The 12,031-nt window shown below is 36.2% G+C and overlaps 2 protein-coding genes and 1 long non-coding RNA gene across 3 annotated transcripts; 1 reads left to right on the top strand and 2 right to left on the bottom strand.

The window, feature by feature from the left end:
* Positions 1 to 167: 167 nt before the first annotated feature.
* Positions 168 to 2,421, bottom strand: LOC110689360. The gene is made up of 2 exons (XR_002504900.1): positions 1,366 to 2,421; positions 168 to 1,076 (listed from the first exon to the last, which is right to left on the bottom strand). It is a non-coding gene; the product is annotated as an uncharacterized LOC110689360 (long non-coding RNA).
* Positions 2,422 to 3,511: 1,090 nt separating this feature from the next.
* On the bottom strand, positions 3,512 to 6,441 carry LOC110689358 (nucleolar GTP-binding protein 1-like). The gene is made up of 2 exons (XM_021866137.1): positions 6,253 to 6,441; positions 3,512 to 5,669 (listed from the first exon to the last, which is right to left on the bottom strand). Exon 2 carries the CDS (start codon positions 5,658 to 5,660, stop codon positions 3,663 to 3,665), a length of 1,998 nt encoding a protein of 665 aa, XP_021721829.1. The 5' UTR covers positions 5,661 to 5,669; positions 6,253 to 6,441; the 3' UTR covers positions 3,512 to 3,662.
* A 65-nt stretch (positions 6,442 to 6,506) lies between these two features.
* LOC110689359 (proteasome subunit alpha type-5) lies at positions 6,507 to 11,607 on the top strand. The gene is made up of 10 exons (XM_021866138.1): positions 6,507 to 6,620; positions 8,063 to 8,099; positions 8,231 to 8,312; positions 8,478 to 8,558; positions 9,051 to 9,164; positions 9,274 to 9,375; positions 9,664 to 9,722; positions 9,867 to 9,969; positions 11,133 to 11,198; positions 11,284 to 11,607. Exons 2-10 carry the CDS (start codon positions 8,086 to 8,088, stop codon positions 11,374 to 11,376), a joined length of 714 nt encoding a protein of 237 aa, XP_021721830.1. The 5' UTR covers positions 6,507 to 6,620; positions 8,063 to 8,085; the 3' UTR covers positions 11,377 to 11,607.
* Positions 11,608 to 12,031: the final 424 nt, after the last annotated feature.

The following is a 12,031-nucleotide window of genomic DNA, read 5'->3' as shown; positions in this document are numbered from 1 at the left end:
TTACTAGATTGCCCTTATTATCATATTGCATATTAAAACATATGCCACAAAATAGGAGTAATATTGTCTTTTTAACGATTTAGTGAATTTCCCCCAAAATATTACCTCCTCCCCCCAAGTAATAAAATGTAGGGAATACAACCTAAATATTCCCAAGCCCACTCCCATTTTTTTTTTTTTTTTTTTTTTTTTTAATTCCCACCAACCAAACATGGGTTTACAAAGATTAGGGATTATTATTCCCATTTACCAAACACCCCCTAAAGGTTTTGCATAGGTCATAGAATATTTATTTGATTGCCTATTTGCTTGGGAATTTGGTTGCGTATTACATACACCTCTTATAAGAAAACCTATCTTAAGTTTATTATAGGTTGTATGCTCTCTCTCACTCTCCTCTTTTCCACTATCCTATATCAAAATTCAGAATATCTCCCCTTCAAGTAAATTGACTCTGCTCCATTGCACACGAGCTGAAAGTGATCAAGGAATCAAAATCTGTAAGGACATACAAAGATGCAGACTAGAAAAGAAACTAAATGAAAACCTGAAAAGCAAGGCATTTATTCTCAATTAGGCTAAGAGAAGGCATTATACTAAGCTAGTTATAGAGACTATCTGCCTAAGAAGACGAGTCGCCTTGTCAGTTTGCAGCCAAAACTGATTCAATACTACAAAATCAGAACTGCCCATATATCATGAGAGAGGAAAAAAATTACATAGGCAATCCCAACAATCAAAAGAACCCACAATATCAAGTAAACAAGCCATATATGGTAATAAAGCAAAGGCCAGCAACAGAACTCAGGTTCATCCATCGTACCATTATCACCAAAGAGAACAAATCTCATACTCTCCGAACAATGGCAGCAACCCAAAACAGCACCTTCACAATCATAAATCTTCATGTAATAAAGAGATAGAAACCCCTTACCCATCACCATTTTAAGCCAGGTGATAGCGTGACAGCAATCAGCAGTACCTTCGAAGCCAAAATCAAGCAGCAAGTTCATGCTTTGTTTTTACTTCAGACCATTCCTTCTCTTCAGCTTCAATCTCATCACCCTTAAAGCCCACTGGAGCACATTATTATAATTAAATCTTCTACAAGATAATGAAATTAAATATTCCATGTCATACTCAAGATTTTATACTATTTTGCAATCATAGTGCAAAATAGTAAAGAGAGTTCATATAATACATCGAAGTATCAAACAATGAGTGCAATCTTGATGCAAAGAGGGAAGAGTGGCAACAGAATTAGATCATCAGGAAAACAAAGCATAATGCAAGGTCACCTCATAGAATGTACAATACTACAAATAAGGAGAACTGATAGAAAAAGGAGGATTTATTGGAACTCACCTCAACATGGGATACCTCTGAGCTAATATCCATTCCATTTTGTTCTTCACGGGCTTCAAATAAAGATCGTTTCATTATACATGAAAAAAGAGGCAAAAGGGTCAGATTGCATATAATTCATTACAGATAGCAAAAAGATTTACAACCAGCTGATTTTCTACCAGATAGCACAAACTATATTGCATGTTTGGATCACAATTGCCCAATATAAAGTCCAGAAGAATCGGCATTTACTTACTGGACTCAGACTCTACATCAACTATTATTAATGACATGTTTGGATCACAATTGCCCAATATAAAGTCCAGAAGAATCGGCATTTACTTACTGGACTCAGACTCTACATCAACTATTATTAATGATGATTCCTATTGCATGAACACCAAGCCTCTTACCCAACCAAACCTTAAAGCTGTAGGTGCCTAAGGAGGATCAAAGTTATCTCCATAATCATATTTTTCTCTCCTACCTTCCTATTTCATTAAATAAATGTTTCAATTTTTTTTTCTTACGGCAGTCCTTCAGAAAAATGGCTACATACATGGTTGAGTCATGCACCAGTGGTGCAGCTTCATAAGCGGCTTATTTCAACATCATAGTCTTTGCTCTAGAAGTTCCTCAGTCTGTTCTCTGCCCTCGACTATGAACAACATATTGTAACTGAGATGAAAAATCAGGGCCAGCCTGTTGAGGCACCTACTGTTACTGCTAAACGCAGACCTGAAAAAGTCGTGATAGAAAAATCAGTTACTCCAACTGTAAAGTGTAATGAGGGGTTCGATTTCACATAGTCATAATCAAAGTAGAAGACTTTCTGATGCTCGATTTCAGCCAAAAATACAAGCAAATTAGGATTAACTGATTTTTCTATCACGCCGTTTTCAGGTCTGCATTTAGCAGTAACAGTTTAGGGTACTAAATGGATATTGACAGTACTCTATCTTTCTCCCCTCTCCTCCATTGTGTAAATAACCGGAGTATAGGCCTAATATGAACTTGTTAGGCCTATGAATTAGTATTACTATTACCTGACTATTATTCCAAAATTTAAACAAATAAAAGCTGTTAAATTAAATTAATATACTTAAAAATAAGTTGTCACGCATATTTATAGAGAGATACCAAAGTCAAATACTGGTCGCAAAACTCAGTTTTCGACAAAATAGGCATCAAATCAATACAGTTTACTACTATATCAATCTAAAGGGGCGGTAGTGATTGATGTACCTGTGTCATATATGGAGCAAACACCATAGCAATGTTGTGAGCATTCATTTTATTGTACTGTTCTTCTCGAACAACCTCAGCCATCAATTTGATGGCCTAATCAAGAAGAGAAATCTCCTTGGATGGAAGCATCGTCACAAGCTCAACACAATCATCTTCAGTTTGGCACTGCATCTGGAATAGTCTGCAAATTGTGTAATTGACAGTATTGCATGTGCATCTTCTGCTCAGCAAGATAAAATATCACATGCTCACCGGAGGACCACCCTGATTTTGATGAATACAGAGCAAGGAAATGTATAAGAAAAGGCAGCACATTGATAAGATAAATCTAATGAAAAAAGACCAGCAAAGCTAGAATACATTCACTTGTAAGTAAAGAAACTTGCAGCGCTTAAGTGCACAATAATATCAATTTTCATAAACTGCTACCTTAAAACAAAAGATCATGTGCAATGCGTTCCCAAGGCAATGATACAGACATTAAAGAGCAGTTAAGAGGCAACATCTTATCATCTGAATTATTTGAAGCTGCTGTATAAGCCTGTTAAGAGCAACAGAAGCAACAGATGCAGCTCTCCGGACAATTGTAGCAAAACCAAATCCACTTTTTGAATCAACAGACAACAGGTGATGAAGGCACTGATGAATGCTGGCTTTGGTCTGGTTAAACAAGAAAATTTAAAGACACGTTTTTAACATTTGTCAAGGGACAAAGAGAAACTGATACAATGTATAAACAGATTCGGGCTATAGATGCCGGCCTAGCCTCCCCTCGATTCCATCACTGCCTCAAAACCATTCAACTCGAGAAAAACAGGTGCAATAGCTCAGAGAAGATAATTATACATCCGTTTGTACCTGTAGTATACTATATAATGTGCATCTACTGTAGAATTTGTGTGGAAATGAAAAAGAGTTGATTAAAAAAGGGTATAATTAAACAGTTGGGAAAATTGTCTTACATATTGAAAATAAACAAAAATAATCAAGCACAAATAACAGAAATCCAATTATTAACCAACAAAATTTGGAATGACTTGGTAAAGGTCTAAAGGACCAGAAAAGACCTAACGTCGATCAGTTTTACCAATGGAGCGCTTCCCAGAGAAAAGATGTTTAGGTTTGAGGTTAGGAATGACTCTATCTCCTTCTCCCTTACGAGCATCTTTGTTCCTTTTGTTGACAGATTTCTTGGCAAGTTTAATAGCTTTCCCCTTCTGGAGCGAGTCCTTGAATCCTTCTCCTTGTACAAGTTCACCAAGTGGTGGTCGTGATCTGGACCTAGACCTGGATTGAGATGCATAACGCAGTTTCTTGTTGGATTGCTCAGTATCCACATCCATAGCATCACCTTCTCCCATATCTGATGACCTCTGCCTCTTCCGACCCCTTGACTTGCTACGAGCTCTGTCAATTGCTGCAGAAGGGTCTATTCCCAGTTTTGTTAATTGCCTTCCCATTCTCTTGGTTGTAAACTTCCTATCCTTATCAAACTTCCTCGGTACAATAGGTCTGCTCCCAGCAGTGCTCTTTTTCAATCTGTGTTCTCCAATGAGCAAGCCTTTCTTTTTCCTGATTGCGGCCAGTGCCTCTTTCTCTTCTGCTGTCAACTCTTCATCATCCATCTCAAAGTCTTCCTCAGACTCATCTGCTTCTCTCTCCAACTCTTCAAGCCTATGCAAGATATCAGGATCAATAAATTCATAAACATTGTGCCCATCAAGAAATTCTGGCATAATGTCTTCTTTCCATTCATCATCTGCCAAGATATAATGCTTCTTCAAGCTAGCAGAGTAAACACCAGCACCACCATTCTCATCCTCTAACTGCCTTTCAGTTATTCTTTGTTCTTTCTCTGCATTTTCTGCTGCTTCCTTGGCCTTGGCTTCAAAAACCCCAAGAGGTATGCAAGGTGGTCTTTCCTTCTGGTCTCGGGCCTTTGGAACAGCCACATGGAAACGGTTCAAGCAGTCATTTATTTTCTTAGACTTCATCTTCAGTTCAACCCTCTGATCCAACAGCCTGTCACAAGCCGCATTCTTCACTGCAGTAACCCCTTCTTCGGTCAGAGTACTCATGGATAGAAGAACTCCCTCTTCTCCCTGACCTACCACCGTTTTCAGAGCCTCAGCTTTCATTTCCATGACCAACTTCTTGTCTTCCTCGGGAATATTATCAAATGACAGCAAATCGGTCTTGTTGCACACTATGATCAAAGGCTTATTCATGAAAAGAGGCTTGATACTGTGAAAGAGTGCAGCTTGCTGGGCCATAGTATATCCACATGATCCGGAAATGTCCAAAAAGAAGAGGACTGAAGCTCGGAGATGCGCAAGAGCAGTGATACTGCACATCTCAATAATATTCCTATCTTCAAATGGTCGGTCCAGAATCCCAGGGGTATCAATCACTTGATACCTCAAATACTTGTAATCTGTATGACCCACAGAGAGTGACTTAGTTGTAAATGCATAAGGCTGGACATCTACATCAGCCTTAGTAATCTTATTCATGAACGAACTCTTCCCCACATTGGGGTAACCACAAATTAAAATAGTTCTTGTGTTAGGGTCAATAGAAGGCAACCTTGCCATGTGCTGCCTAACTCGTTCAAGATAAGCCAAACTATGGCTGATTCTTTTCATCACAGTGCACATTCGACCAAGAGCAGCAACTTTCAAACACTTACATCTGTACAACGAATCACCATAATTCAACAGCTTAACATAATCCTTAGAAATCTTCGAAATCAGATTTCTAGCAGTATTCACTTGCCCAAGGGCAAGCTTGTAATGATCCTTGTTGTAAAGAACATGGAGAAGATCCCCGTAAAAAGGGTGGATATCGTCGAGCCTAGGGAACTCATCAATAATAGCAGACAACTTTTCCTGAAAATTCTGTTGTGTGTATTTTACTTTCCTCATGTAAAAATCCCTAAGACGAGAGATTGAATAGCCTTTGTGGACAACCGTTGGGGTTTGTCGTTGTGTTTTCGATAGAACAATGTCTATCATTTCTTTCCCATTTGGAACCACAGTTATTTTCTTTAGATTATACTGCACCATTGCTACAACCTACAGAAATTTATAATCATATAAATTATTTATAATCATATAAATTATGTTTGTAAATTCATGAATTTGTCACTATAAAGTAGAAAAAAAATCAAATCATACATAAAAATCGACAATTCCATTGTTACAACCTTTTAATCAACCCTAAACAGAAATCTATAATCATAAAACTATGCATGTAAATTCATGAATTTGTCACTATAAAGTACAAAAACAATCAAATCATACATGAAAATCGATAATTCCATTGTTACAACATTCTATTCAACCCTGAACAGAAATTTGTAATCATATAAATTATATACGTAAATTCATTAATTTTTGTCACTATAAAGTGAAAAAAAAAAAAAAAACAAATCTTACATGAAAATCGAAAAATCGTACATATTGAAACAAACAACGCGATCACAAGTACACTACAAATCAAAAGCTACGAAATTCAATTACTACGCAATTACACCATGAGAATTGTACAAAAATAAGGGAAATTTAGAATGGAATAGTTCAATACTAATTACATGAACGATAAACCCTAGATTGTGAAATTGATATTCGATGCTTTAAAAAAAAAAAAAAAAATTACCTCAGAAAACTCGGAAGGTGCTTCAATGGAGAATTACGGTTGAATGGAGGAGATGATGAGTAAATAATTTGTCACGGGGTTTTGTGTGTTTTAGGATGTACGGCTAGGATGTGGGGTAGATTGAAGGAGGGAGATGGACGGCTAGGATGTGTTGTGAGTTTGATGTAAAAAAATTGTAAATTAAGGGTAATAGGGTCATTTCAACTGATAAATAAAGGGAGTAGTAAAATACGAGTAAAAATAAAAGAAAATGTTTTGATTTTCATTTTTAATAAGAGTGAAGCACAAGAAAGCGGCAAATCAGTGTTCATCAATCTTTCTACTCTCACTATCTCTCTCGATTTCATCGCTTCCCTCTCAATAATAAGGTAAGTTTGTTTTTTTGGTTGTATAACAACTTTTAATTTCTTAAGATTTTCGAATTTCTAATTAAAATGTAATGTTTCAATTTGTCGATTGTTTTTGTTCCATATATTTCATGTATTTAATCCTGCAATTCGATGCTTTTGATTGATTGAATAATTTTTTAGGTTTAATTGCTTAAAAATGTGTTTTAATTTTGCTTGCTAAGTTCGACTATCCCCAAATTTAGGGCTTTTGCTTAGTGTTCTATTGATTTTTATTTTTTTGGTTCTGGGGTTGTTTGAATCTGAACAAAAATTATACTATTTTAATCCAAAATTAGGGTTTAATGAGTGTGCAAAATCTGGTTTTGAAGTGACTATTATGTAAAATATAGCCTCCTGAGTCATTATAACAGCTGGAGTTGAAAAGGGTCAAAGAAAAATACCCAGCTTACAGTTTCGAGCTTAAGCCTTTCGAATGTAGGGTTCAATTAGCTTATATTGTGATACAGATGGTTGAGGACTTGAGGAAGGAGGGGTTAGATTTTTGGTATTTGTTTAGTGTTATATATGAGCTACCAAGAGCACATACTATTTTGTAGATTCTTTAACACAAACTTTTAAAATTACTGAACATCCGTTATAAAGTGACAATAAAATATGCAAAAGTTACACTAAAACGCATAAAAGTTACCTTGATATATATGAGTTATTTATGCTTTATTGATAAATTTGACAAAAGTGACACTAAATTTGATAAAAGTGACACTAAATCTGACAAAAGTGTACCCGATGTACAGTAAATTATTGAACACCGGGTGTATACAAAAGTTTTCCATTCTTTAATTGGATGGAAGAATGTTATTGTCATCGCGATTTGGCAATGTTGCATGTTTTGGTACTATTGTTAGTTGGCATTTTTAAAGGATGGTATAGGTTTATATGGATTTCATGATAACTTTACGCTGTGGTGGGCTATTTGTGGAGAGTATTATTCATCAAGAGGGGGTGAGGAAAAAGTTAATTGGGGATTATTTTGCGTCAGATTTGTTTGTTTAGTTGATAGTATGTTGTGATAGATTTGAGTAGTTATAAATTGGTCTTTGATGGTTGGTGCTTTGACTTGAAAAAAGGATGATGAAAGATTTTTTGAGGACGAGTTTGGGAGTAGTAGAGCTTGTCAATATGTATGGCATTGCCAAACTTAATTGGAATTTGGGTGTTAATTATATGTATTGCATAATTGAATTCAACTTCTATGCCCCAACTGTACTGTTTGATCATATTAGATGTTTGATTAGATTAAAGTCAAAACATTTCGCAACTTTGAATACAAATATTGACATTGAATGGAATATGGATTAATAGCTAACTATTGATATTGAATGGAATTTTATATTAAGGTTGTTATATTTGCAAAAAATTTTGAACGTTTGCACTGATCCCCACTTTCGTCTTGGGTTCAGATAGTTGATTTCACCTAATCAAGATGTTTCTCACCAGGTAAAATCAATCTCTGTCTACAAATCTATTTTTGGATCAATTGGATGGCTAGAAATTACAACTATATGCCTTCAACAATTTCTATGATAAGACTTATGCTGACACTTTTCTGTTGCATGCTTTGAATTAAGGACTGAGTATGACAGAGGAGTCAATACATTCTCACCAGAAGGTCGGTTGTTTCAGGTTGAGTATGCTATTGAGGCTATCAAGGTATACTGTTCATTTTTAAAGCTTTCGTGCTATGTGTGATATTTTATTTTACTTACTTTGTGTGTGTGTGTGTGTTGGAGTGGGGTGGGGTGGGGTGGGGTGGGGGGTGATTATAGAGGATTTTTATAGCTAACTTGGAAACTCCACTGTCTTGCCAAAATGCAGCTGGGTTCTACTGCGATTGGGATAAAGACCAAGGAAGGTGTTGTGCTTGTTGTGGAAAAACGTATCACATCTCCATTGCTGGTATCTATTCCTTATGAAATTAGCACCTCTTCCTTTTCTAGCTGTCTGAATTTATACAAAAAATGGTTAACTTTTTTTTTTTTTTGGTTTTATCACTTGGTAGCTAGTCCCTTGCACTGCGTTAATAATTTCTGATAGACATCTGGTCAAATGTTATTCTAATGTGTGAGTTTCATTGGTGAAAACATTTTGAGGCTGGCCTTGCCTTCTGATTCTGGTAGCTAGTTGAGCAACCTTATCTTATGGTCCCATTAATTTTTTTCCTGTTTCAAAGTTTGCAAGGAAACTGCATTTGTTCTTATGATTTCAGCATCACATGTAGAGTAAAGAATCACAACTCGACCCTCCTGAAAACTGTTCTTGGCTCATGAAAAAGCAAAGTGTATGCTGATGCTAAATTTCATCAATCATTTGAGGCAGAATCACCTAGTGTAGGTGTTTTGCATGGTACTCAAATGAATACCTCAGATCTTTGTTTCTTCTTTCCCTTAGGAGCCTAGCAGTGTAGAAAAAATCATGGAAATTGACGACCATATAGGATGTGCCATGAGTGGATTGATTGCTGATGCTCGCACACTTGTTGAGCATGCACGAGTGGAGACCCAGGTACTTTTGAAGCTTTGTTACTATAATTTGGCTTTGCATATTAGTGTAGCATGGGGTGACTGATTTCTTTATTTTTGGTTGTTCTTGGTGTCAACTCAATATGCAACAGAATCATAGGTTCTCTTACGGTGAACCAATGACTGTTGAGTCAACTACACAGGCTTTATGTGATTTAGCTCTTCGTTTTGGGGAAGGAGACGAAGAGTCGATGGTAAGTCATTTGGTTGGAATTCCCAATTGCTATTCATTCCTCTTGTTTATTGTTTTTAAAGGAGACTCTATTTTCTGTAAGTAAAATAAAGTGGTAGGATCTAGTTCAAAACATGCAAAACTCTACATTTACATGAAACCTATGTTTTTCTTTCTGTATAGTGCAGATAGCTCCCACCCTCTCGTAGTGGTTTGATTTTTCAAGTTTTCATGTCAAGAGTTGAGTTTTCAACTACCTAAATATTTAATGGTCACTCATCTGTTTTTAATGGATTGTGTGTTTGTGCAGTCTCGTCCTTTTGGTGTATCTCTCCTCATTGCAGGTCATGATGAAAATGGACCAAGCTTGTAAGTCAAAATTTGTTGAAATTTAATGAGCTCCAACCTTTTCCTAAATGCCAGTTTTATAGAACTTCACTTTGCCTATAGTTCTGGTGGCTTTAGGGGGTTGTCTATCTGGATCTTAAACATACTGCTCATCTCTTTATGTAGGTATCACACAGATCCTTCTGGTACATTCTGGCAATGCAGTGCAAAGGCTATTGGTTCTGGTTCTGAAGGTGCTGATAGTTCCTTGCAGGAGCAATATCGAAAGGTATATTTTACTGTTTATATGTATGCGATTATTTTGATCCTTTGTCTGTCAGAATTGAATATTCACAAAACATGATATACATTTCCAAATTCGTTGAAGAGAAAAATGTGACTATAATTATGAAGAATTTTGAAGCTACAAGAAGGCATCAATTTGTAAATCTGTAAGATCACTAAAAAAGCCTGAACAAAAGTATAGAAAACCAGAGAATCTTGTAAGTAATGATCAGAAATTCCGAAGAATTCTTGTTTGAAATTCTCTCCTTTCTTTCAGTTCACGGATCCACCAGAAAAGCCATGTCTCTGTAAAACCTTCCAATCCTTTTCCCTGTCAGGATTGACCTATGAGAATTATCAAGGATTGAGCTGGGAGTCACTTTGTTTCCATTGACTTTAGGGAACTTTATGTCACCGAAGGTTGGCTGATTGGGAAGTTGTATAGCAAGGAAGGGAGTTAAAGCAGCAAAGAGTCGAAGACTTGTAGAGTGTAGAAAAAGCTCTTCTTGCCTAAATGCTTCTTCTCACTATTGAGCTTCTACTTAACTACAGGAAAAAAAATTAAGGGGCTTTGAATCACTCTTATGTCAAAGGGTATGTGATTCCTAAGGGATCTCCTAAGCTACTTCTCCTTTAATGTGTGATCAGAAGTCCTTTTTGAAGAACTAATGATTCCTCCTTCCTGGGTTGTCATACTAGGTCTTGAGTGGCATCAAAAGGAGCAAGGCAAACCACCCCTTTCTACGCTATTCCATATTCAGTGCATCTAGTTTGGAATAATTAATCTTCTGTAGCCACAAAACCCTTATAAAAGCTAGGAAAGCATTGCTCGAAGGAATTTCCTCCGTTTTATCTTTCCACAACATAATTAGGTAACTGCAAATGCTCCATAATAGAAAATTAATAAGGAAATTGAACTATTGGTTGCAGCTTTTAAGGTAAAATAGGCTAAAGGAAATGGAAAAGTATGGGCAGATTTTTGTAAATTACATAGAAAGATATACTCAGTAAGCTGAGGACTTCCACTCTTAACGCCCTGATACCCAGAGAATGAGAAAACAATGTCTTGTTTTTAAATAACTTTGTTCACATTAGTGTTAATGATTTTGATTATTCTTTATGTCTCAATCTTACATAGCATAAACATGCCTCTGCTTCCCATTGCAGGATTTAACTTTTGAAGAAGCTGAGACTATAGCGCTTTCCATTTTGAAGCAGGTTATGGAGGAAAAGGTAGTGCTATTTTCCTGATCTATGTTTTGTTTGAGTTGTGGCAAGTGCATATATTTAGTGTTCCCATTTTTTTTTTCCTTGTTAGGTGACTCCAAACAATGTCGACATTGCAAAGGTCTCCCCGACCTACCACTTGTATTCTCCATCTGAAGTGGAGGCTGTCATCGGTCGCCTTTAAGTTGTACTCTGCCAGAGGCTGCTTTGCCTGTCTTCAGTCCTGATTTCACTCTTGATGCTTTGGTTCTCTCTGGTTAATGAATACTGCCAGAAACCATTTTGGGTTGTTATTTGAATGTACCTAATCAATTTGAGAATCAAAGCTGTTCTTGCACTGTAGTGTACTGTTTTGCCGAGTGCCCAAAATTAAGACTAATATAGCTGGTAATTTGCTCTTATCGTAGGTGATAAATCTGATAATTGTTGGATGAAAGTCTTAAATGGCAACAATGAAACTTGTTAACAACGAAAAATTTTAGCGAAATTAAGAATCTCATGTGATGAACTATCTAAATGACCTAAAGTCAGATTTTTTTTTACTCGAGATTTTTGGCTCATTCATCATAAAACTATGTTTTTGATCCATAGAACGGCTAAATTCACACACTATATCTCAACCACACTTACTCCATATCAAACTTTAATATTGTTGTTCATAGTTACAGAGTATTATCTTTTACTCTTGTAGTAAATTCTCAATCACTACGTTTAGTATTTCTATGTCTAGTCTAGTACCAAAAACAAATACTAGTATACTACGTATGAAGTAAGTACTCCGTAAAAAGCATCGTGTTTTCTACGTGGATGACTACATCATGTAGATGTTTGACACATAC

The sequence above is a fragment of the Chenopodium quinoa genome, unplaced genomic scaffold (assembly GCF_001683475.1).
Source record: "Chenopodium quinoa cultivar QQ74 unplaced genomic scaffold, ASM168347v1, whole genome shotgun sequence".
Classification (NCBI taxonomy): domain Eukaryota; kingdom Viridiplantae; phylum Streptophyta; class Magnoliopsida; order Caryophyllales; family Amaranthaceae; genus Chenopodium; species Chenopodium quinoa.
This window is presented reverse-complemented; position numbering and strand designations above follow the sequence as displayed.